At 38.4% G+C, this 27,740-nt stretch overlaps 1 protein-coding gene across 4 annotated transcripts in view; it reads right to left on the reverse strand.

The window, feature by feature from the left end:
• The window catches only part of LOC145995134 (NADH-quinone oxidoreductase subunit B-like), a 43,694-nt gene extending 21,173 nt beyond the window's left edge, over positions 1 to 22,521 (reverse strand). Inside the window, exons 1-4 of one of the 4 annotated variants that reach the window (XM_083131672.1) lie at positions 22,431 to 22,514; positions 21,606 to 21,758; positions 20,982 to 21,082; positions 17,746 to 17,937 (exon numbers count right to left, since the gene is read on the reverse strand). In XM_083131672.1, the coding sequence (XP_082987798.1) occupies positions 17,746 to 17,937; positions 20,982 to 21,082; positions 21,606 to 21,758; positions 22,431 to 22,473 (489 nt within the window). In that variant the 5' untranslated portion in view covers positions 22,474 to 22,514. The other 3 variants (XM_083131673.1, XM_083131674.1, XM_083131675.1) reach the window with 3 other exon arrangements.
• Between the last annotated feature and the right edge of the window lie 5,219 nt (positions 22,522 to 27,740).

A 27,740-nucleotide genomic window follows, 5' to 3' on the forward strand; every position in this document is an offset into this window, starting at 1 on the left:
TACCACCAGACTCATACACACTGAGCATTGTTTAATCCGACGAAGAACCTGCGACTTGTCAGGATGTTGAACAATCTTCGAGTACGCATTCAGATCCCAATTACGCCCCAGTGTCTGACACTAAGGAACCACATGTGATAAGTCAGGAAGAACTGAATGATCTGATCAGAGACTTAAACCTTCCGAAGACCAAGGCCCTGTTGCTTGCATCGCGACTTCAACAATGGAATCTACTTGACCGAGATGTGAATATATCGATGTACAGAAAAAGAGAGGTGAGCCTAGTTCCTAATTTTACAAAGAATGGTGATTTGTTATATTGCAGTGGCATTCCGTCGCTTATGGAACAACTGAAATTTGACTACATCACTGAAGAATATAGACTGTTCGTAGATTCGTCGCGAACTAGCCTGAAGGCAGTGTTACTACACAGTGGCAATCAATATCCTGCCATCCCTGTTGCTCATGCTGTGCATATGAAAGAAACATACGAGAACATGCGGAACCTACTACAGAAGTTAAATTACGAACAGTTTAAGTGGTGTGTATGTGCTGACCTTAAGGTTATTGCCATCCTCACCGGTTTACAAGGAGGTTACACCAAACACTGTTGTTTATTGTGTCATTGGGACAGTGGAGCCAAAGAGTAGTACACCATCACAAAATGGCCACCAAGGAACCAACTGGTCCCAGGAGATATGAACGTGGCTAATGAAGCTCTTGTGGATCCGGAGAAAGTATTCTTATCACCTCTCCATATAAAATTAGGTCTAATGAAGGTATTTGTCAAGGCCCTGAAGCGGGATGGTGAAGCATTTACTCATCTAAGAAAACTGTTCCCAAGACTTAGCGAGGCCAAGGTGAAAGAAGGTGAATTTACAGGGCCTCAAATCAGAGACGTTTTGAAGGATCCTACATTTCCTTCTAAGCTGAGTGATGTGGAACGTGAGGCTTGGGAGGCCATTCGAGACGTGTGCAGTAATTTTCTCGGGAATTATAAGTCATCTAATTACAAAGACATTGCGGGCAGGTTAATTACTTCATTTCGTACCATGGGATGTAATATGTCCCTCAAGTTACATTTCCTGCATTGTCACTTGGACTTCTTCCCTCAACAGTACAGCTTGGGGAAGGTCTCCGATGAACAAGGTGAAAGGTTTCATCAACAAATAGCTACCATATATATACCATGGAGAGGCGTTACAGTGGGAAATGGAGTGTGAATATGTGGGCAGACTTCTGTTGGAATGCGACATGCGAGACACCCTGTACAAATTACAAGAGGAGCAGGAACACCAATTGACATGTAAGTGTTGAACTTTTACTCTTTATGTAGTTGTTTCTGCTTGTTTTATATTGAATTTCTGATGATAGTGTGCAAATTTATATGGGGGAAGAATAATACCTTTGCGTGGTCATTGAAACCTGACCCCACCCCCTCCCTCATAACTGGTACATCCTGGAGAAAAACGGGTTGCCGATTCGAACTCAGGAGCTCGAAATCTATAAGAATCACCTATTTGGTTCATGGGAGTGACAAAAAGTTTAATTTTGCCGAACAGTGTTATTTTTCGATTGATTTATCATGTGGATATTTTCAAATACCTTTAACCCAGGATTCATATAAGTATACAGCATTTTCCTATTGGGGAAGGCAATATTTATTTCGATATTTACCTTTTGGTATTTGATCAGCTGTTTCCGTATTTCAAGATAGAATGAACAAAATTTTCTCCATGGATTTTTTGTAACTTCGTGATATGTTAAACATATATAACAGGATATATATATATATAATAAGGGCCTCCCCCATGGCGCAGTGGTAGCATCATTGGCTTGTAATCAAGCTAACTCAAACCAAACATACATATATATATATATATATATATATATATATATATATATATATATAATAGGATACACACCAAGCATGGGCGTCCGGAAGGGGGGGCCATGGGCCCCCCCATGGAAAATGAAAGTCAACCAAAAATTATGTATTTCACACATATAATTTCATTTTAGCCACAATAATGTGTGTTAATTATTGCATGAACATCATAAATCCAAATTTAAGCAATATTTTTTTAGGGAACAACACTTTTGTTGGAGAAAATGTGCCTAGTTTGCCCCCCTGGAAAAAAATACCTTCCTTGCCCCTCCCTGGAAAAAAATCCTGGGGACGTCCATGACACCAAGTTAATTATTTATACATAACGAAACAGGGATGCTATTTTGGATAAAATTAATTGGCCTGAAGATTGCGGAACGTTATGTGGAAGAAATAAATGTTTAATGGCTAAAGCTAGAATGCGGCAAAGGTATAAGTCAAAATCTAATGAAATAAATGGAAATCAAGTTACTATTATACCTGGTGATTTTGTCTTAATTAAAAACCATCAACAAAGTAGTGCCTTAAATAAACAGATCCATAAACTATTCGATCTATATCTTGGTCCATGTTGTTAACAATGTTAAAAATAACTATGTAGAATTAACATCATTGGATGGAAAGAAGGTATTAAGCAGACAAAATTTATCAAATGTTAAGGAAAGGAGCTCTTGAGCTTAAAATGAAGAGTGTTCATGCAAGATCGTTCTTGATTTATTTTAAATGTAAGAATGATATGTTATTTCCAGTGATCAGAACGCTACATTTTAATAGTAGCTTCGCTACAACTACAGCTACTCTTCCAAAATGTAGCTTCGCTACAACTACAGCTACTATTCCAAAATGTAGCTTCGCTACAGCTACAGCTACTTTTACCAAAAAGTAGTTCGCTACACTACTCATGTGCGCTACTCGCTACTTCACTACTTTTGCGCTACTTCTTCAAAAACTTGAAACAACCACATGGATATTCAAAAGAAGCCTCTAGTATGATAGTTGTACTTACTGAAAAATAAGTAGATTCTGTTATTTTTTATCATGATTCCCGTCATTCAATAATTTTGATAGCAGTTCAGTTACTTATTTTTACTATAGTGTTAGAGAATAACGTACCTATGCAAGTGGCATATCAATTCAAATTTGATATATGAATATTGCAATTAGGGTGTTACCCAAATTAATGATTACAACTATACACAAATAAAATTTGTTAAGATTGCATATTTATGTTCACATATCAACATATTTTTCTTGAGAATAAATATTTAATCTTTTAATATACTGATATGAAGGTAGTTTTGAATGAAAAGTAACTGGGGATATTTTGTAATCACAGGACCTCAGTTTCGATACCCGGCGGAGGCACATTCGGATCCAGACCCGATCAGCTTATCTATGCATAAAATGGACTCAAAACAAAAACTAGGAAAGACGCCAAGTTGGGAGGATGGGATCCTCCTCCTCCTCCTCCATTCCCCACACTATTCACCATTCATCATTCTTCCTCATGCTCACAATTAGCCGAAAGTGGCAGAAAGCGACTATAGATAAGAGAATAACTAAATAAACTTTTATTCTCATTGTCATGATTAACGAAATACATAAATTTGGCAACTGCACATTAACTAAAGAAAATTGTCGTTTCTGCAGGAAAGTCAATAACTTGTGCGTAGTTTTTAAAATATCATATAATGAGGAAACTGACGTGCAAACCCAAGTGTTCTAAACGTATTGAAATTTTAAAATCTGTGAACAAATAATATGATGAAAATAACTGTAACTCCAGAAAGTGTATGTCTATCATTCTTGTAACAATAATTTCTTGCTGGTGAGACCCTTATACACTGACAATTATCAATGCTGTTAACGTACTGAGCCATTGATTGCTGGCACTATTGCTTAAAGTCATTGTAGTGGAAAATGGATCACTCATCTTTGCACTGCAAGCTGTGTTTTACACAGTAATTAATGACATTTTGATATCCACAGGATTGATCCGGGGTGGACGCAAACAAGACATTTTGTTTTCCAGCGGTGCAACAAACGAGAAATTTTTCTCCCCAAAATAGCGATGCAACTCAAAGAAACGTATCTGTTAGCCGGAATATATTAATACATGTTAGTTAGTTATCTGCATATTTGAATTATTTAGATACTAATGAAATATATTACGCAGATATCTATACCTAGGTAATCTACAATATCAAGATATTTATAATCTAGATTATCCGAATTTCCATGTAATGGACTGTCTTTGTAAACCTCCTGCTAAAGTAAGCATTATTGTCGATTTTTCTTATGCTGTTGCCACATTCAAAATTTACCTCGAAATGCTTAGAAAAATGTAGCTGTAGCGAAATTTTCGCTACAACTACAGGGATTTTGTAGCTTCGCTACCGCTACAGCTACAATTTTCAAAATGTAGCGTCGCTACAGCTACAGCTACAAACTTTGTAGCTAGCTACAGTAGCGACGCTAGAAGTAGTGCACTACTTCTGACCACCGGTTATTTCAGTAGAAGTGATAAATGTAATTAGTTATGATTTAATGGAAATGAATTATTTCTTTGAATTTTTTTTTGAAGCATTTATATTTAGTTCACTTTGTAAGTTAGAACTGAACAATGTTATGATTTGAAGAAGTTAATGTTTAACTGAAAGCAATGTTGCAGTATTTCAATCTTTTGTAATTTGTCGGCTTGACTAAAAGCGATATACTTTAATTTTGTTTGTGAATTGTTACTTGTAATTATTCATCGGAAGAAGATTATGAAGAAAAATTTTAAAGTTTTCAACATTTAAAATTGTTCCCTGGAGGAGGGGGAATTTATTGTGACTGTCCAATATTGACATTCACAATTATTATGAAAAAAATTAAGGTTCTTGCAACACTGCTACATATTTAATTTGTTTCAAAAGGTTGTTGAAAAAAATGAACATCTAAGAATGGCTGTGAATGCTATGGTTGTGATTGTACAAATGTGATAATATAGATATATATTTGAAGTTATGATGTGTCTAACTTAACTAAAAGGTAATTTGGGATTAGGCAAAAGCAGAGTTTCATATACAAGACATAAGCAGAGTTTCGTCAAGATCAAACACACTCAGAAATGTCAAACGCTTAGTAAGCCATTCATGATACAGTTAGCATAAAATATGTTAATGTACAATCAAAGGCACTTCTGGGTTATAACATTATTCTTGACTTTTAGTGTAGGCATTACAACTGAAGGTGATTCTCCGATAGGGTTGTGGTAACGTCAGAGAGTTTATTAGCCAATACATGTATACATTGGATAGAGAAGGGAGCAATGGAAAACCTTGAAATATGAGGTGATACTGTTCAAGAGATTCGTGGATGATTTGATCTTCATAGCAAAAAGCAAAGAAACAACTGGAGAAATGTTTAGATTACTGAACGAAGGTCATAAGAGAATAAAATATACAAAAGATGAAATGGATAATGGAAAGATTAATTACTTGGATATAGCCATTGAAGTAAAAGGGAAAGGACTTGAAACTGGGGTGTACCATAAAAAGTTAGCTAGGAGAACGTATATCCACAAGGACAAACATTTTGGAGAATTTTGTACGGAGGGCAATGAGATTATGCAACAACAAAGCAAGCTATGACAGAGAAATGAAGTGGATAATGAAGGCAGCGCAGGAAAATTTATACAAAGCAGGGGATATAATTCACATCATAAGAAGAACAGAGAAGAAAATTGAAAAAGAGAAACAATAGGGAAAAAGAAGAAGAGGATAAGAATGCACAGGAAGAGAAGAAGTATGTGAGTGTGCCATTCAGAAGAAAGATGGAGAAAAATATAAGAAACATCTATGCAAAGTATGGACTTCAAGCCACCAAAGAGCATCAAGAAATGGTTTAATGAATACAAAGGAGAGGAGAGTGATGACTTGGCAATGGCAGGGGTATATGAAGTAGAATGTGGTGGATGTACAAGCAAATACATAGGAGAGACACGCCAAGGGTCCCAGGTTCGAATCCTGCTCGGGCTTAGTTGTTTGTGAATGTCCATTCATCAATTTCATCATTTCATAACTCATCCCCATCTTCCCAAATTAGCCAAGAGGCACAAAATGCGAAGTAAAATAAACTAAATCAATCAATCAATCAACATAGGAGAGACAGGGAGAAGCATCAACGAGAGAATTGAAGAATATAGGAGAGACATTAAAGAGGAAGATCCAAGAACAGCATTGAGTGAGCATATGCTGACATATGGGCACAGGATTAAGAAAGTACAAATGAAGAAGAGGGAAAATGAAATAGAGAGAAAAGTGGCTGAGACAATGCACATATGCATAAACAGGGCAGAGAAAATGAACAAAAACAAAGGGGAAATTGGAATGAAATGGGTGGAACTAATAAAGAAGCATGTGGAAAGCAAGTTGGTTAAGTTTCCAGAGCCACCTTCAATTTTCTGCACAAAAATGGAAGATTTCAACTTGTCAGATCAGTTAAATGAGAAAGGGAAGGTCAGTGTCACCAGAAGGAGGAGGGGAGGGAAGACAAAAAGAATAGGATAGAGGGGAGGGGAGAAACAGCCAGTTATGACACCTGCCAGTTCACCTAGGAGGAAATAAAGATGCAAGTTATTCATTCCTTAGAAGTGTAGAGTGACTAGCCATGTGAGGTTGTGTTGTTGTATGTATATCTTGGTGTAGCTTGAAAAAGTTCTTGAAAACCAGATAAAATAAAATAAAAACCACTGTGTTAGATTATTTTGCATCTGAGCAAAGTGAACTTCAAACAAAACTCAAACTCTGTACATCTGAAAAGTGTCCATGACTACATCAAAATTTTAAAGTCATGGATATTTGCCCTCTTGTAAACAAACGTTTTATATTACCATATAAAAATACCAAATTATACATACTATTGTGAACAACATTATTTTTGTAAGTGTTGTTAAGTATGTGTTCTGTTCAGGTGGAAAAATGTGGTACAATAAGATTTTGTTTGAAAGTTATTCTAATTTGTTGAAATATTATTAGTACTAATTCTAATTTGTCTGATATTCCCCCTGTTCTGGAGCTATTTCCCTTGTGGTCAGGCACGTATCCAGGAATTCCTTTCGGGGGGGGCTCAACACCATTTTTTAAGGGGTATAGTAAGAACCTCACAATTGTATGTTTAAGACCAGTGGTGGCAATTGGGTTCCAAAACGAGGGGGGGGTGGTGCGGAGGGCGTTGCAAGGAAAGTTTACTTTCTCTTATAGCCAAGGCTTAACATTAAGAGGCCATAATTTTGAAGCAGAAAAATAAAAAATGGGGAGCAACTATCCCTTAAATCGTTGCCACTGTAAGGCTATCATTTTAATCAACGTGAAATCGGAACATTTTTTACCACTCGACTCCTCTGTTTCCATGCATTAATAATGTGTGCCGGAACCATCTCAGTATGTGTGTTTGTCCATTTCTTCTCATCAGGTATAAAAACATCTATGGTATCTTTGAGTGTTTTTACGAAGCTGTTACACATGCACGGGATGGACAATCCACTCGACAACGCGAGATTCAAATTGTGGCTTGCGAACTGGACGCAGACAGCTCTCGAATATTTCTCTCTAATTCGAGCCTGAACACCACTAACGTGTCTTGTCCTCCCATTTTTTCAGCTCTTATAAAAGCCGAAACCCACCAAATTGTTCAGATTCAGGCCTTAGCACTCACAAGTATTCAAAAATGCCTGTCACAGCTTTCGCTGTCTTGTTATATATCGGCACGAAACAAAGGAAGTCTTCTCGAATACAGGTGGATCACGAAACAATTAATGCATAATGAAAACCCTTCCGTTCCCAGCACATCTAATGTTTCGTCTCCCAGTATGATCAAATGCTTACTCATTTATCTCCAGTGACGTGCCCAAGGGAGGGTTGGTGAGGTAATAACCCCATTTGACCCAGTATTCCTTTTTTTTAAGAAAAAAAGAAAAAAAAAGAGGAACGTCAAAGACAGGGAAAAAATGGCAAAATCAGGACTGACTACCAAAAATAGTATGCGTAACCCCTCTCCCTTCCGAAAATCCTGGGCACGCCTCTCTTTATCTCGGACACATTTTTTAAAATGAACTCACCAGAAGTTTTTATCATCGTATTGGAGATTGAAGTAAGATGCGTTCTTCCTGCATGTTTGAATATGATCCTTTAGGGTGCTGTGGTCTACCTGCCTTCACACCTAACCTTAACAAGGCCCTAATTTTCCATCCTTGTGACTTGGATTTTCAAGACTTAGGAAGGTTTCAGACCGAAGGGACACGCGATACATGTCGATTGGAATGGGCCAATCAACAGCAACGTTTCACACCGTAGCGACACAAAAGGCCGCACAAACCTAATCTTCAGGCGACACGGTGTGAAATCTCCCTTATTAGGCCACTGTCATTGTCACCTTGAAGTAGTAGCTCTTGTTGACCACAGAAAAAAATTATCCGCAACCGGTGACAATGCTCCTCAGTTTTCTTCTCTCTCCTATATTTTTTGTGCTTGTTCACTATGCAGGCAACACCTTACGATTTGATATACACAGGACATGTACTATGTAGACATTTTAACGAAAAATCGGTTGAAGTCAAGGATGACTAGGTGGCTCAGTTGGTAGAGCCCTGATGTGGGTCCTGGTAGAGCCTGCAATTTCCGCCTAAAATGTCTACATATGCAACATCTTCTTGCTTTCTCTTCTCGACATTCATAAAATTTTCGGCTGTCTCTTTATGGTAGTTAAGTGTTTGAATGTGTTTCGAACCCAATAGGCTTAAACAAAAGTATTTTTTTATATCATGAAATTCTCAGACTGCATATACGAAATTTAGTTCTGGCAAAACTAAATCATCACTCAAAACTTTGATTTTCAGTTGATCTATGCAGTTTATTTCTGTTTTAATATCCGGTACTGATGAAATATTCACTTTAGAGAGAGAGAGAGAGAGAGAGAGAGAGAGAGAGAGAAAGAGAGAGAGTCCTTGATCTCTTCGGCCCTCGAACCGAGCTAGCACTACTCTGAGGCCCCGGAAGTTCTGCTGTCGTCAATGTCTTCATTTTCGAATCACTATATCTTATAAAGTAACCAGAGGACGCTGACTGATCTGATCACCAATCGACTGTATGAATTGTCACGCTTACCTCTGAAATCTCATTAACCGATTCTTTGTACAGATCAATCGAAAAATTGAATCGGCGTATTTATATACTCATTATATTGAAGAACGTTCCGCAGATAAAACGATCGTTAATATCGCCAGTAATTGACTCCTTCTCTCATTCAAGAACGTACCCTCTCCCACCTTCCAGAGATTAGAAATTACAACGAATCGCCCTACGTGTGGCTCTACCTTTGTTGTGCAGCATCCAAATGCTGACAAGTCTCTACATAGTCCTCAAGTGCGCTGAGTCATCACCGAAAGCGCAAGAAAAGTGTACGTGCAATATTACCAACAACAGGGTTATAGAACATTCTCAGTCTTGCCTCGATACTTGTCTATCTCCTTAAATCATCGTTACATTATTCAAAAAGCCAAAAACCTAATTTTATCTAGTGTAAAATAAAAAAAATCATGGGGGGGGGGCTCGAGCCACATCAACCCCACCTTGGATACGTGCTATTAACAATAACAGGGTTATAGAACATTCTCCATCTTGTCTCGATAATTATTTCTCCCAAATTATCATGACATTATTCAAGAAGCCAAAATCCTAATTTTATCTAGTGTAAACAGAAAAAAAATCCTGAAGGGGGGCTCAAGCCTCCTGATTCCCACCTTGGATACGTGCTATTGACAATAATAGGGTTATAGAACACTCTCCGTCTTGTCTCGATAATTATTTCTCTCAGATTTATAAATTTATTATCTTCACATTATTCAAGACGCCAAAAATCTAATTTTATCTAGTGTAAATTTAAAACTTTCCTGAGGGGGGGGCTCGAGCCACCTCATACCCACCTTGGCTACGTGCTATTAATAATAACAGGGGTATAAAACATGCTCCGTCTTGCCTCGATAATTATCTCTCTCCTTACATTATTTTAACATTATTTAAGAAGCCAAAAACCTAATTTTATCTAACGTAAAGTGAAAAATTTCCTGGGGATAGGGTCGAGCCCCCTGTGCCCCATCTTGGATACGTGCTATTATTAATAACAGGGTTACGGAACATTCTCCGTCTTGCCTCCATAATTATTTCTTTCCTTAAATTATTGTCACATTATTTTATTTCACACCACAAGAAACAAAAAAAAAACCCTCATTTTATCTAGTGTAAACCTAAAACTTTCGGGGGGGGCTCGAGCCCCCTAAGCCCCCCCTCTGGATACGTGCCTGCTTGTGGTAAACATTTTTTTAAAATTTCAATTTGGGGTTTTCAAATGTACGAGAGACTTCTTCCCAGATAAGTGAAGGATGTTAATTATTTCTTCCATCATTATTATATATATATAAAACTATGCAACGTCCCTCCCGGTTGTACACCAGTCGTCACAAAGTTAGTCCGCTACTCCTTTAGTCTGGAACATGAGAATCTTTGCAAATCATCAGAGCTTGCTGGGTAGAAAAGAAACACAACACTGATTTCAAAGTTAAAATGCAGTTTTATAATCACATATATTTCATAATCACTTACCAATAAAACACTAGAACATTCAATACTAACGTTGGGCGATTCCCTCACATATAGCGAAAGTCAAAGTACATAATTAATTGCTTACTTTCAACTTATCGGCAAGAAGAAAACTCGAAAACCAAAATCTATACTTGAATTCTTTCCGTTTCCAAGTTCTTATTGATTCTTCACCTTCACCTGTTTTCCAAACTCAGTCTGTCGTCAGGTGAGAAACATTCAGGTGGGTTCACTTCCTCTGCTGAGATGAGAAAGTGACGTCAACACGAACAGATTTTGACGTATTTATAAACATATATAAAAGTTCCAACTACAACTGTATCAATCTAACTATAATTGTCTGTGACAACTTGCACATTATTTGAAGTAACAAACATTTTAAAAATCTAAACTTCTTACAAATATAAAAACCTTTAACTCTCAGGTTCGTTACAATTGCCCCTCGTCCGGGGAAAATTTTTGATGAAGTTGTAATTTACAAGTTCTGATAAAATTTTGAGTACATGAAGAACATTGAAATATAGTTTATCTTGACAATTGAATGACTCAATCTTGGCTTCTCTTCATTTGACAACAACTCGGAAGGAACATAGTTTGCGGTATCCAAAACATAATACAATCCAGGATAGTTAATCAGCCAATAAGCAGTGAATTCAGCAAGCAGTGAATTCAGGCAATTATTGATTCCATGATGGTTTAATAGAACAGTAGGCTTCCATATATCTAGTTTCTTCTCCAGAAAGACTTTGTAGAAAACTGTATAGGGTTCGATAAGCGGTGAACTGAATCAGTACTTTCCTATAGCACTTCAAACTCAACACTGTTCTTGCTTCTTGCTTCTAGAATAATGCCTTAAAATTTCACACCAGCAGTATAGTAACTCCTACTTATAGGAATCAATCAAAATATTTACTATATAGACCTTCTCTGAGAGGTCTACGGATTTATACATCCCGATTCTATCCTCATCCTGGACCTTTCGGATGTACCACACTAAATATATATCTGGAAAATCCTCCTTCATTTGATCAGGAGTGGTAACAAATAACACACTAACTGCATTTTTCTTAATACTTATTTCTGCCTGGTGCAGTTTTTAGAAAAGGCACAGTCAAAGAAAGTCAGAACCAAAACCTTTTAAAATGGAAAACATCGATGCTAAAATTCATGCCACTAATATAATGTTCTACTTGTCTACCACCTAGCACTATCTTCTTAAGGCTTCCGGAAAATCTATACCAGTTTTGTATTCGGAATCTTTTGCACTTGACTGCTAGAAAATACATATTATTCTTGTACTTTATGTCCCTTCGAGTATACTTGCCTAAACGAAGAGGAGGCACTTAGAAATGGTCGACGTTTGTTTGACATGATTGGGATCGCTGGTTGTGCAGAAACTCTCTAGTAGTCTCCACTGCTTCTTCCTGCTCTGAGGCAACGTCATGTCTTGGTGAGAAAGAACCACAATTGTCACCTCTACATTGTGGAGGGTACCGTCTGAGCAGACTAGGGCTACGTCGTTCTTCGTAACGCCATCAGCCTGGAGAGTTTAGCCTTTGTTCTGGACGAGGCCTGTAGGAGTTTCTCTGTCTTTCGTTCTGATCTCGGTTGAAACCTCTCCTGCCTAATCCTCTGTTGAATCTTCGAGGACGTGAGAAATTTCCTCCTCGACTCTCTGAATCCGTCTGGATAGTCCGGATCTTAAAACTTTTATTGCCTGCAGCCTCTTTATTCTTGGAGTCTTCTTTATTCTTCCAGGCATCAGGTCATCATAAATATCGTAGTCCTTTAAGAAATGTGTCAATTCATCCACACTTTGTGGAGCGTGCGCCAGACAAAGATTCCGAATGCGATACGGCAACTGTCCAATGATCAAATTAAGAACTTCACTCTCATTAAAATTGTCAGCTAGGTTTCTATATGCTGCGTAGACACTCCAGGCAAAACTTTCTAAGTTGTCGTGGATCAGGCAAGAATACCTTCGGTTCCTCACAGCCGCTAGTTGTCTTTGTTTTGCCTTTTCTGATGCAAATTCATCCTTAAAGCATGTGCAGAAATCAGCATAATTCACAAAGTTGTCCATATTACCAGCTAACCAATGCTCAGGCTTGCCGGTGAAAACCTGAGGTAATAATTCCAGTCTATAGTTCTCAGGCACTTGCATTAAGTCGAAACTGACATTTAATTCACACAGATATCGTTCGGCAGATTGAGCTTCAATATCGCCTTTAAACTTCGAAATTTTCGCGATATCAGCCATTCTGAGCATCTTAAACTCTCTTCTGCATCGAGGAGAAAAAAAGTCATTACTATTCTTTTCTCTAGGCCTCTTGCAACTATCAGAAGTTGTGGTATTACCGGCGAAGAATGGGTTCGGAAGTACAACAGGAGGTTCATAGGCAGTAACTTCTGGATTCAGTCCTCAGATTGGAGCAGGCAGTATATCGGAAGATGTTACTGGTCGAATCTGTAAATTATGGATCTTTTCCTGCAGTTCACTGACCCTACGTATAATTGTACCTGTCTTTTCCTGAATTTCTTGGCGAAGAGACACTTCCATCTTTTTAGCCTTCTCATGGAGAAAATTAACCTTTTCTCCAGCTGCCTTTATTTCAACTTTCTGTTCTTGCACTATATTTTCTATGAGTTCTGTTCGTTCACCAAAGGTTTTTAGTGCTACTTTAATAGACTCTACAGAACTCTTTAATTCTTGAACTCCCTGTGGAGGGTCACATTCAGATTCTCTTTCAGACTGGACAATTTCAAGAGAGGTTTCCATATTCTTCTTCAATTGATCCTGTTCCTTCTCTATCCGTCCTTGCCGAACTGTTAAGAACTCTAGCTGTTCTTCCACAATTTCCTTTACCCTTTCAGTGACTTTAATACTAAGCTTTTCTATCTCTCTTCTGATACTCTCTACCTGTTCAAGTTTGTGCTGAGAGAATAGAGCCTGTAACTCTGACCTTAGTTTTATATCTTCCTGTATCCTCCTTTCTTCCTGGTTTTCAATCAATGCACGGAAAATATCTAAGTCTTCTTTTCTCTTTCTCTCTTCCTCCTCTTCCTCTTTTCTTCTTCCTCTTTTTCCTTCCTTCTCCTTTCCTCTTCCTCCTCTTTCTCTTTCCTTCTCTTTTCTTCTATAGACTCAACTATGAGTTTAAACTCCATCATCTCCTTTTTTCGAACTTTCTCTATCTGAGCCATCTCTTTCTTACGCTGTTTCTGCTCCTCCTTTTCTTTCTGCTTTTGTTCTGCTTGATCTTTCATCAACCAATCAAGTAGCCAGTGATCTGATGAGGGTTTGGTAGGAACGCTCGTTTCTGGTTCTGGTTCTGTTTCTGGTGCTGACAAGCATGATGTGCATCGCATCTCTTTATTTGATACCGATGTTACTTCCTGCCCATCACAACTACTATGAAACCTCTGCAAACATTGGCAACACTTGAAGAATTCCCTGTCATTGATAAGATCATCACATCATCCAAACTTGGTTTCTGCATCCATTGTCGTTCTTCCTCTGCTTCGCAGATTCATTCCTGTTGCGTCTTTCTCCATTCTACAACACCGTCTATGGCTCTTCCCAGTTAATACCTTCACTTCACTATCACACTTTTACCTTCGTGAATTCCAAGGACTGTCACTATCACCTTCGTGAAGTCTATGGACGAACACTTTCAATATGCACAAAATCGGGCATCACGTTTGAAAATATTGTACCAAAATAAATATGCACTCAGTCCCACGTTGGTGTGCCAAAATAACTATGCAACATCCCCCCCCGTTGTACACCAGTCGTCACAAAGTTAGTCCGCTACTCCTTTAGTCTGGAACATGAGAATCTTTGCAAATCATCAGAGCTTGCTGGGTAGAAAAGAAACACAACACTGATTTCAAAGTTAAAACACAGTTTTATAATCACATATATTTCATAATCACTTACCAATAAAACACTAGAACATTCAATACTAACGTTGGGCGATTCCCTCACATATAGCGAAAGTCAAAGTACATAATTAATTGCTTACTTTCAACTTATCGGCAAGAAGAAAACTCGAAAACCAAAATCTATACTTGAATTCTTTCCGTTTCCAAGTTCTTATTGATTCTTCACCTTCACCTGTTTTCCAAACTCAGTCTGTCGTCAGGTGAGAAACATTCAGGTGGGTTCACTTCCTCTGCTGAGATGAGAAAGTGACGTCAACACTAACAGATTTTGACGTATTTATAAACATATATAAAAGTTCCAACTACAACTGTATCAATCTACGAGTAACTATAATTGTCTGTGACAACTTGCACATTATTTGAAGTAACAAACATTTTAAAAATCTTAACTTCTTACCAATATAAAACCTTAAACTCTCAGGTTTGTTACAAATTTCAATTTGGGGGTTTTCAATTGTACGAGAGACTTCTTCCCAGATAAGTGAAGGATGTTAATTATTTCTTCCATCATTATTATATATATCCGTTGTTTTGATAATCTGATGATAAGAAGATACCACAACCAAAGAAACAAGGACCTTTTCTCTGCAACCATGTTGCCTCTGTCGAGCCAGGAAAATGTAAAAATATACATAAAGCATTATGGTCATAACTTATTTATTTTTTATTTGAAATGTAGATTATTACCAGAATCCCTCTGTACAAAATTAAGGACAATAAAAATTATGATAATTGAAATTGGTTTTACACCAATGAAATAAAGCAATGAAATAAAGGATAGCTTACATGTACAATAGATTCAAATAATATGTAAATTAAATATAAAGTATGCCTAAACCTAATCTGGGCATTTTGGAGGAGTGATTGTCCTTTCCATGGATCCATGCCTCTACCAGAGTGAAACTTTTGACATGATCCTAATTTTACATTTTTGAAAATAAAAATATATTGTGATCTGTGCTATTATTTAGATTCTAGATATCCCTATGTATGTGGTCATCTGACAGCAGTGTAACTTGTCCCTAACTTTAGGGGCAGGGAGCAGAATATAAACCCAAGGTTCCAAAAGGGTTAAAAAAATCCCCTAAAGCTCGCAGTATGAAAGAACCATCTCGGACTTTTCATTTGCAGATGGGGACTTTCCAAGTGGAAGACAGCTATGTTGCCATACATCTGTTTTTTGGCCAGTCATAAGCGACACCTTCTGCTGTGCACCCTTTGCTCAGTTTAGGAAGAGGCAGAAATGGGAGACCATATGCTAACTGGCAGGGGCTGTTACACTACGCTGCCCCTTGGACCCCATACTATTGCTCCGTGGCATAACTTTGGCAATGCAGTATACCACAAGAAGTTCCCATCACCATGGCAGCTGGGCCATGCTGATTGCTTCAAGAGTTCATGTCACCCTCCTTGCCTTGTGCCATAAAAGGCAAAAATAGACTTCCAACAGAAGCATGCGGTAAACAATTTTGATATTTTAAGTTCATGTTTTTCAAAGCCTTTATACACCTTGGAATGGAATTTGTCTACTTTAACATATTTACATGTGCAGAGTTTTCAATTCCCCTATTTCCTGTCGTATTGGCTCCACCCTTCATGAGGCTGAGCAATGCAGCACAGCTGATCCACGTTAGAAGGAAGAGGACTGCTCGCCTTTCTCTCCGCTTTTCGAGTGACTTATGCAGTTGTTGCATGGTCACTGTCCTTCCTCCTTCACAAATAAAAGGTCGACCGCAAGCGATCCCCAGGCCACTTTGTCTTTGTCAAGAATATTGGAAACATCTTGTCCATGCTGGCCACAAGTGTTGCTAACTTCCAGAATTTTATATGCATCTGTAGCACTACCTAACTCAGTACAATTGTTCACGTATGAAACTTAACGAACAAATTAGCTTATGAAGTTAGTTTATGAGTACCTATCATATGGTATTTATAAGAAATAGAATCTCCAGTCAATATGACATATCCGTCATGTGGTCAGTAACTCCGAGATATAGAGAGTATGTAACACTGCAAATTCGGCAAGGAAGAGGGTGCATTTGGAAGCGTGAGTACTGTGGATACGTGTTTTCTTTAATGTGGCCATCGTCCTGTGTTATTCTGTTCTTTTGTGTGGTGTTTTTGCTGTATTGTATTAAAGTATGGCCTACATTGATAAACAAAATGAGCTATCGATTTGGAGTGATGACGGTATGGATTTGATTGAGGATCTTCTTTGAAAACCATTCAGTTGAAGAACTTGTACCGAAAAGTTGGAGGTGGTGAATCATAGTGTCCTGAACTATGCCAAAACAAGTAAGAGAAATGGGAAAGTTTCATGGAGCAATTAAAAGTGTCTCAGTAAAAAAAAAAAAAAAAGATGTCCACTTTATGCACAGAAAGGCTAATGGGACTGAAAGTGGGATCCAAACCCTTCGACAGAGTATCGAAACCGGGGTACCTTCATTACAAGGCAACGACATTATGTATTGTGTGGTTATGTTATAGCAATGTTATTAATAAATCATTTTGTTTGAACACTGAAATATACAGGCCACAATGACTTCAGTAATTTCCATAATGCAGTGCAAAGATATGAACATTCCCAAAATCACACTCTTGCAGTGACGTACAAGTGGGGGATTGGTGGGGTCATAACCCCTCTTTTGACACAGTATTCCTAAAAAAAAGTAAGGCTAAAGGCAGGAAAAATATGACAAAATACACATTGTAGGGCCAGGTTAGCGGTGAGAGCAAGAGCTCCCCTTTACAAGTCCAGTCCCCTCCTGTGTGTATACCAGTGATTTATCCACACACACACACCCAACACCCCTCCCCCCCCCCCAAAAAAAAATCCTCAATGCTCTCCTAAAATTTTTCACCAATGCCCTATATTTGGTAATTTTGGTTCCAGATTTTCCCCTATATTACATTTGAAAATGTTATAATTAGCCAAAATGAAAAACTCAAAACTAGCACATCACTTGCCTATCACGAAAATTCACTGCACGCCTCTTGACTTCCAAGTAGGTTTTTTTCAATGTGTGGGCTTTAGGATGTAAATTTTAATGAAACCTGGAATTTTCCAGGGGATGAGTGCTCCCCTTTCTCTGCCAAGTTATGCCTATGTCATCTGATAAAAGATTTTCTCTGGACAAAGCTTTATAATTATAGAGCTGGTGTGAATATCTGGTTTGTAAAGTTAAAGTTGTACGACTTTTTGGATCACTATGATACAGAAAAATTAACACATATGAAAGAAAAGAAGTAAAGCATGAGGCTGAAAATAAATACCTGATCATAAAGTTTGCGAACAGCAGGAGCCATTTTGTTTGTCACTGTCCCAGCTATAATCAAACAGTCAGTTTGTCTTGGGGAAGCTCGAAAAACTACACCAAATCTGTCCATATCATAGCGAGGTGCTGCCATTTGCATCATTTCCATTGCACAACAAGCCAAACCAAAAGTCATGGGCCACAAGGATCCCTGTGAAGAAAATTTTAGAAGAGCTTGTTCAAGTGTACTGTCAACTAATATTGAACTATAATATGTAGTCATAACAAACAGGCATTATAAAATCATTATAAGGTTATAAAACAGTAAAATGGGAGAAATTGCTCCAAATTTGAAATTAACAATATGGTTGTATAGGAAAATAAATATTGCATTTATATTTTGTGAGATGAAACTAAATTCCATAAGCCTACCAAGAGCCAGTGCGTAAAGTCCGCACTTTTATTATGTCCCCATCTGCAACCCTTTCATGAAACTTAACACTGGCAACAATAGCTAACAATAACCAAACCGCTCCCAATAAGCACGTTCACTCAGACATTGTTGCCACATTTTCTTTACATTTCTTGTAGTTGCAAGGCACCTCTCGTTCTTTTGCACCATAACCACCTGTGGGGTTAATTTTTTTAACTAGTTGTGATGTGATATTTCTTTGTTGTGTTATGGGGCTGTTTTGTTGCTTTGTTATAGTGTTGTGCTTCTTGTTTTTTTTCTTAGACTTTGCAAAATGCAAGTTATCACTCACGACTGCTAGTGAAAATCCCAAGTATGAAGACAAAAACTTCAGGATATTATTTCCTTCATGGAGAGCAAAGGTGCCCATCCCCCCCCCCCCAAAAAAATCATTTCATGCATCCCCAAAAATCATGACATGCATCCCCCCAAATCATATCATGTGTCCCCCCAAAAGAAACATCATTCGTGCCCTCAAACCATATCATAATCCCCACAAAGTATTTAACTATGACAGCGTGTCTACCGAAAGTAACTTTTTTCTTAGCTCTACAGAACACTATACTTGATCAGCCCCTCCTCCCTAAACAGGGGTGCCCATCACTCAAGACCACCCCTAAAATCGTTCATCATAATCCCCCAAAAATAGTTTGGATGAATGTGTAATAGTTGATGTCTATTTGAATGAAATACCATGTTATATTGTCCATATTTTTTGATTGTTCAATTTTCGAAAAAACTTACAGCTAGCACATTGATTGGTTAAATGTAATAAAATATGTAAATATGCATATAAATAGTATTTTTGATTGGTTTATAAAACTCAATTTGAGTATTTAACACAAATTGTTACAAAACTTAAGATAAAGATAGAATAATTCAACCTTCGCAAACCAAATAATATGCTCCAGCCGTGTGGCAGATTCAATTTGTTTCACGAGACATTACAGAACCCTAGCTAGATATTCTTAACCCTGGGGCGATAATATAACAGGGTTCCTCTTTCAAAGAACTCACCCCCACCCCCCGTTTTCCTGGGGTAAATGTAATTATTTTAGTATAATCCATCACAATAATTACTTGGATTTTATCTTCAGTGCAAATTTAAAATTTTCCTGTGACAAAGCGGATTCGATATATTTTTGTTCCAAATGATGCACCTGCTTTAAATTAAGCAGTATACCAACACTAAGCATTATATTTTATTAGTGATGTTATTAATGAATATCGAGAATATTGCTTATGTCTTGTAATGCAGCTATAGTATAAAACTTCACATTCACCTCAGTAAAGTGCCAAACACCAAACATGCATTCTCGCAACACATGATTGCGAATGAAGCGAGCAAGAAAATGTTTACATCCATTTCTTTGCAGGCTTTCAAGAATATTAATTTAATGGGGTGTCAATTACTTCCTAAGATCACAAGATATTTAGTCTTTTCCAGCTTCTATTTTGTCACGTTTGGGTCCGAAAATGTGTAGATACAATATCGCTAAATACAGTCTCCAAAATTTAATGTTCGAACTCTCTCTCCACTACAGAAATCTCTCGACAATCTAAGATTTAACACTTTATCAAGAGCTTTCTATTTCCTCCTTTAAATTTAATACAATCTTACCACCAAAATTTAGATGCTAATTTTAGACAGCATTGCCTCCTCCAAAAAAATTAATTCTCAGTCTCCATACCAGAATTTTCGCAACAGTCTAAGACAATAGTAATACACAAGAATTGGAAACCCCCTCAATTTAATGTTCAATCCCCCTCTAACTAAAATAGCCATAATGTAAGACCTAGAGTTGGACACTGCCCCCCCTCCCCAACGTTTAATTCAGAATCCCTCCCAGAACCCTCGTGTCAATTAAGGCCTAATATGTAATAATTGGATATTTCTTCCCCCCCCTTTTTGATAATACCCTTAAACACTTCCTTTTTAATCTTTATCTGTATTTCTTTTCTTTTTCCATATTCTTTAATTTTGTTTCTCTTTCTTTTTTCTTTACCATTTCCTTCTGCTTTTCCTCTTTATCTCTTCTTCAACTTGGCAACATCACTTTCCTACTCCAGTTTGTTTGCTTCTACTTCAAGAGAAAACTGCCCACTTGGGTGTTTCTTTTAACAAAGAGTACCACTCCCTTTGTTAACCACTGGGGATATAATAAACGCGCAGACTTTACCATGCAGCTCTTTCATTGGGTCAGAACATCAAATCCCATTGCTGCTGTTTTCCAGCTTTTGAGACTAGAGCCCACTATTTCTTCTTTTCAAGTAACTCCCCAATTGCTCTTGAAATGCTTCGTTAACATAAAATATTTAGTGGCTCCAATCAGTAATTGAGTCCTCCTCCGTGGTCATGCGGTCTAAGGTGCTGTGCTTTGGACTCCGACTGCAGGAAGCATGGGTTCGAGTCTGCCTGGTTTCAGTCTCTAGGTTTTCGGCCTGTGTATAGAGCCGGTGGCAACCCACTATCGTGAGGAAATTGGGGAGGTACGAGTGAGTAGTGTAACCCAGTCTCGGAAACCTCCTACAATGGCTGGGGGTTCGATATGCTAACTCCACGTCACCCCATTACCAGTTGAAGAACTTCACACCTCTGGGTAGGATTGTGGGAGGGAGACTGGCAGCTGGGAGATAGCCCCAGGCCCTTTTGAGGGCTGTCAAGCCATGGGTTATTTTTTTTTTTTTAATCAGTAATTGGTCCCTGGTTGACTTGCCCCAAAAGTTAAAGTGCTAATCAATTTGTTGTGTGGTAGCCTTATATTAAAATGAGAGTTATTTACCTTTCTTCCCCAGTTCATGATGTCATCCAGTCTTGCCACAGTCCATTCAGCTGAATTATTAGTGTCTTGGAATGGAGAATATCGTCTTCTAGTTGTAGCCTCTGGAAATATAATTTCTACAAATTCAAAATTGTTTTTATTTTCAATACCTTACTGCAAAGTACATAATTGTTTATATGAGTAATGGAGTATACTGTTTTTATATATTTTCCTGAAGTCATATTACTTTTTTCGTGATTATCACTAAGTGTTGTATAAACGAATTGATATTTTCGGATGTTGAAAGTGAAATAATCTGTGATCATGACTTTTTCCCGGACCAATTGCACAGATGAGATAGGTTCAGCTGTGGTGTAATGTCGCACAACTGGTACTAGAGTTCCTGAGGAATAGTTGATTATAAGGTTTTAATTTATTATAACATGCTAAAGCCATAGTCAATGACACAATCAAGATAAGCTGGAGAGTAAAGTTAGGTAAGTCAGATAGGGAAAACCTCTCAATTGCTTCAGTTACCAGCCAGCCTTTGATTTACTTAGAATTGGTAAATGCAGCTGATCTCAACTGATATGTATGATAAGAAAGAATATTTTAATTATTAGGGATATTAAAACAATATTATACCCTTTTGAACAGTCTTATCTGGACATGGAATGGGTTCCTCACAATCTCCTCTCCTTTGTGATTCAGAAGTAGCATTTCTTATTGCAAGTCTGGGTGTTAACGTTGTTTGTATTGGTGACTTGAATAGAATATTCCGAACTAAAGCAAGCTTTCCTGAAAGAAAAATACATATACGTTTAGAACACAAATTGAAACTGTACTGTAGAAGCTCTCTCTACAATATAGGCATAGACCAATATAAAATTTTAACAAGTATCACTGATAACATTTACTGATGATAACAGCTATTCTACCAATCTAATTTAAATGTCAAATATTCCATGAACATGAACTTTTTTATATTGTATATTCTATATAAGCAGGTGACTATACAATTGTAATTGCATTAGAGAAAGGGACAGGGTATCAAAACGTTTACTTTCCAAATTGAGGAAAAAGGTACTTGCTCATCTCTAAAACTGTTTTCTTTTTAAATGCATATTTGTATGTTCTATTAAATTTTGGTGGTCTCTGCCACCATCCTCTGGAATAAGCTAGTACTCTCTTTTAGTGTGTTAATTTGCTACTGCATCTTCCATTCCCTGAAAAACAAGAAATATGTAGTAGCCTATGCAAGAATACTAAAAATCAACTCGTATCCTTGAAAAGACACAAAAATTACACAAAAATTATCTATTCCTGGAACATTAAACATATTTTCTTACTGAAGGCCATATTAAAAAAAAATATATTCAACTTTTTAATTTATGAAGTAAGTCTTGAAGTGTCTTCTTTTTAGATTTAATATAAGATTTCTATGTTCAGATATTTAATTTATGCCAAGACCTGTATAATTAGGTTCAGTCCCAGTCTCTGAAAGCATATTCATTGATCATATCTGGCTAACACATTGCATCATTCATACTAGTAACTTCAAATCCCTGTCTGAAGTGGAAATTCCTAGCTGGTTGGGGGGGGGGATAGAGTTTTGGGATATGTGGGAGGTGCTTGTGAGGATCAACAGGGAGTAATCTTATGCAAATTATCCTCGCTGGAAGAATGCTTCAAGAACATTTTCATAACTAGGGGTATAACAACCCACCATGTTCCCCCTCACTGAGCACTGCTTCAAATTTATTGGGGGGGGGGGTTGATAATATTGCTCCTCTTGAGATTTTTTCCCATGGTGTGTGTGTGTGTAGTTGTGTAACAATAACACAATTATCAGCAGTACTATTACAGTATAACTTAATGGAATAATGGCGCCATTAACAAAAACGAGCAGAAGGGAGTGGGTGCATATATTATTCACAAAAGAAAAATATTTTTCTGCAAACGTACTTCTGTAAAATTTATAATTAATTAAATTATGGAGTAATTCATGATAAAATATCTTTCACTTTTTATTTAGTGTATAACCCACAGAATAGGTATAACCAATCACAATATCCTAATGAAACAGTACGGGTAGACACATTGCATTTCATATGAAATGTTTACTTATGGTTAAGTTTGTTGAAGTAAAGAGTTGGAATTTATATTTTACATTGCATATTGCTTCAAAACTATAGACTAGTTTTCCCACAATATAACAAAATCCCACCATTTAATTGTTTGGGAAAATGTGACTAAATGATGAGAAAGTACAAGGAAAGGGAGGCGAGAAAACTAAACATGGACTCATTAAGGGGGGCTGGTTAAACTAAAGCCCCTATCACACGGAACTGGATTTCTAGTAGGAATGCCCTAGTTGGCGCCGAACTAACTTTTTAGGTAGCAATCATGGCCGCCTGGCTGACTGCATGACTGGTTTGGAGGAAAGGACATGTTCTAATTGCTACTAATTCTTCGACTAGATTCTGTAGAACAGCCAATCAGAGCAAAGTATCGCCATGTGAAGATAATCTGTGAGTTTGCAAAGTAGCGTTTTTTGTCTGTGGTTTCCGAAGGCATACAGCACGAAAGGCATGTCGAGTACCGTCTATGGTGACTGAGTGCACGGTGTTTACAATTGAAAAAGCTAAAATATTCTTCCATACATGTATAGTAAACGTTGTAAAGTATGTATTTTATCAGCGCCATTCTTCTCTACCTAAAAATATTTAATACCACGCGATATTCCTCTCGGTTGAATAGTTACCGTATTTTAAAAGTGTGAAGTGATACGTTATTTACATCTCGCGCGGCCGCCATTATGGGAACGAAGGCGAAAACTTCAGCGCCTTGAATAACGTAGTGTGGAAAACGACCCAAGAAACTGGTTCCCCGAGACGATGACAAGTAGATGGCAGTGCGATCGACCCAGGTGCTAATTTTGTTATGAAAGTAATGCGGCTTAGTTAGTTTTTGGAATATATTGTGTAGATTTGTTTCTCTAGAAAGGCGGTAAGTGAATTGATGGAAACAGTTATATTTGTGGAGTGATTTGCAGTCACGAAATGACATTAATTTGGAAAGAAAAGTAAAATAAAATTAATAAATAAATAGCATGCGTAACACAAGAAGAAACATCGCAATGTGATTCCGGACGTCAGCTCTTGGACTGTGTATTAGAGTTTATTTTTCTATGTTATTAGAATATAAATAGTATCCTGAGAGATATTTCATACCGAGGCGACAAACCACAAGTGTCGCTTGAAAGCGAGCAGTCGGAAATCAATGCAGCCTTTCGAACCGTAGGGACTAAAGCTCTGACTGCACCGTTTCCTCAAGGAGATTTTACACCAAAGCTACAAACGATACGAGGATTTCACACCAAAGCGACACGGGTCGTTCGGTCCAAGGCAACTTTCATACCGAAGTGACACATGTTGCTTGGAAAGGAGCCAATCAAGAGCAACATTTCACATCGTAGCGGCATGACGGGAAGCACAGGCCAGCGTTCGGTTGGTGAAAACCTCAAGCGATAAGTGTCGCGTGCCGCTTGTCGCTTTGGTGCGCAATCTCACTAAAGCAAGACACTCATTGCATCGCGTATGCGCGAACAACAAACCACGGCAACATGTTGCAAGCTATTGAGGAAATGGCCCAGTTTGAGCGACGCAGAAGCGACAAAGCGACACGTGTGGCTTATCGTGTCGCCTAGATCTGTTGTTGTAATGTGCGATTTATCGTGTCGCCTATCTGTTGTTCGCAAGCAACGCTTGCTAATAGACTGAAGGCACCATGTCGCTTGTCACTTAGTTGGGACCCTCATGTGCAATGAATGCTATTTTGCAATCTGGAAGTGTGTGTCACTAGTGTGACAGTGTGAACATCCCGTGTCGCTTGTCCCATTGGTTTGAAAGTTGCCTTACACTCATGTCGATGGCACTAAGAAAGTTTTGTGGGGTTCCCCTTGTCGTTCATGCAATCATCATTATCATCATCGCCGCGATTAGTTTAAAGCAGAAGAAAAGAGATAAATATCCAAAATACAAATGCTTCAGTGTGTATATCTTTAAAAGAAATGATGATGATGATGATAATAATAATGAACCTAATTCATACACAAAAATTTAGTTGCCAAGAACATTCCACGCGTATTTTTTCTCCCGTATTATTAACGAAAGTATGACGATAACAGGACGTGGTCGACTGTCTAGAATGTTCGTTAATATCTTCGCGACCACTGTACCAAATATCATAGCAATTATCACATTCATAGAAATGCTTCATGTAAAAGAATCAGACGTTGCAGCGAAAACTCCATTTACTTCCATTATAAGCAGACGAATGCCTGGCACGTGTACCGACACCAGCGCCTCTAGCGGTATCATTTTCGAGTGGAACCAGCCTGAGAGCGCAGAAGCATGCCGTTTTCCACACTACGTTATTCTAGGCGCTGTAGCGAAAACTATACCGCGTTTGTTTACAACCTGTCCGGGTTCCCGCACTAGCTGATCGCTGGCTTTTCTCCGTGCTGGGGAAAGTCAAAGCCGGGCAGCCAATTAAAATACGCAACGTCGCAACAGAGTCTACGTAAGCGCCTCTCTTCTGGCTTCCCTTCGCTCCTCGCTGCCCAGCAGACGATTTTTCCCTCGTTTCTCATTGGCACCGAAACTGTCGAGCGATCGCTGGCGCGGGAAACGGGACAGGTTGTAACAAACGCGAAATGGGTAGCCAGTCCAGCGTCAACTAGAGCATTCCCACTGGATATCCAGTTCCGTTTGATTCAGGCTTGAGTTTAAGTAAATAAGTAAATGGTTGAAAAAAAGTATAGTGCTCCCCTGTGCTTAGCACCACGCCATGAAGGTGTATAGGGGGTGTGAGGGTAATGCCCCACACTTTATTGATCCGGTCGTGAGTGGAGGTTGATCAGCATCACGTCCCTGACAGCCTTAACCCCCCCCCCCCAAGGGTTTCCCCAAGGTACCTATGTCATTCGACGCTGGGTGGGCGCCGGGACAGCTTCCAAAGTTAGAAAAGTTCCCGGATTTGAACCAGCCGGGGAGTTCATTCAATTTTTGTGTGATATCCATATCACCCTGATTGGAGTCACCTCGATCCGAAAGTCGCACGAGCTTAACGAGTTATGGTAACTGGCTGCCCCATAAGTACTTCCGTGCGTCTCGTGCAACGTGCAAGAACGAGATTCACCAAACGCACGGGCCAGGAGGCTGCTTTGTTCGGTGAGAATCGTCTGCTGCTTTCAGACATAGTGCGTGCTGATGGATTCAAACTACACTAGTTCGGAAAATATATTATAATATTAACAGATAGCGATATGAAGCAACATGCACAAGATAAGCATGCCTTAACCGTTCTTAAAATGTGACGAAAATGAGTAAGAGTGTCCACAGTAGAGTTCATTTTTGTCGTAAGGACATTCCTTCACTGGACGCCATGTGGAAACTTTCTCTAAACAATACGCTGCGCCTGCGCTTTCCCATACTAATCTGTGGTCCCATAAGTCTGTAAAATAACTGGTTTCACCAGATTCACGAGTCCAGTTATTTTCGCTGAATGCGTTCGTCTCGTTAAGGCTTTCGGAACGCACCCCATGATTACCATGACTGCATCTATCATCATATCATAGGCGCCGACTCCATGGGGCTTGGGGAGTCGAGCCCCACAATGTTAACGATGTGGGGGCAGAGCCCTCCAAATAATTTTGCTCTAATGTATTATTTTACTTCTCTTGCAAAGTTTACTCTGAATTGTGCCACACGAACTTAACTTTAAATACAAATTTGAAATGTTCTAGACCATGAACTTGGGGGGGGGGGGGCTATGACCAAAGACAGCCAAATACTAAGTATATAATTATGAGTATTTTTAACATTTTTACTAAAAAGTGTTTCAAACGACGATGTGCATGAACTAGGGGAGTGAATGGGACGTTCGGGCTACAAATGGCTCTCACATGACATTCAGAACGAGATCATTGATATATTAGGGAGCTCTGTTTTGCGCTCCGTGGTAGCAGATATTAAATGTCGGGAATAGTTTGCTATTATGGGTGACGAAACTTGTGACATATCCATTCGAACTGTGAATAAAAATGTTGATATTTTTGAGGAATTCATGGGCTTTTACGAGATTCCGAACACTGAAGCTGAAACTTAAAAAAGGGAGGGAGTGAGTCATTCATTAATATATTTCAGTGATCAGAGCCTCTCCAATAATTTTGACAATTCGGCGCCCCTGCATCATATGTTTGTTCCGGGGTCTCATTTATCAGACAACGGGATACCTAACTTGCGTCCTGACGTCACCGGTGATCCTTTCCTCCATTATTAGGCTAAATGCCTAAGCTGTTAGGTTAGGCTTGTTACGTTTCGTCCCATTGGCATAAATAATGCATTTGTAATGTAGGGCCGTATTCATAGTTAAATCTCAAGACACTGTGTAAGAGATTCTTAGCCAAGACGATCTTGGGAAGGTAATCTCGTCTTGAGACAGTGTCGTTTCATAGTCGTATCTTGAGAAACTCTTGGCTAAGAGCCGCTCTTCCCAAGGAAAGAAACTTTCTCTTCGCCAAGACGACGATCCTGAGATACGATTGCCTGAAGTGATACCAACTTAAAAGAACTTCAAGAGAAATTGTCAAAAGAAACAACAAAACACATTTTGAAATACATTAATAAATTACGTGAAGTTATGAACAGAGTCGTAAAAGTACATTTATTTCGATAAGTGATGATTTTGTTACAGAAGATGAATTACTTTCCTGGC

Source organism: Lepisma saccharinum, chromosome 11 (assembly GCF_977018435.1).
Source record: "Lepisma saccharinum chromosome 11, izLepSacc3.1, whole genome shotgun sequence".
NCBI lineage: Eukaryota > Metazoa > Arthropoda > Insecta > Zygentoma > Lepismatidae > Lepisma > Lepisma saccharinum.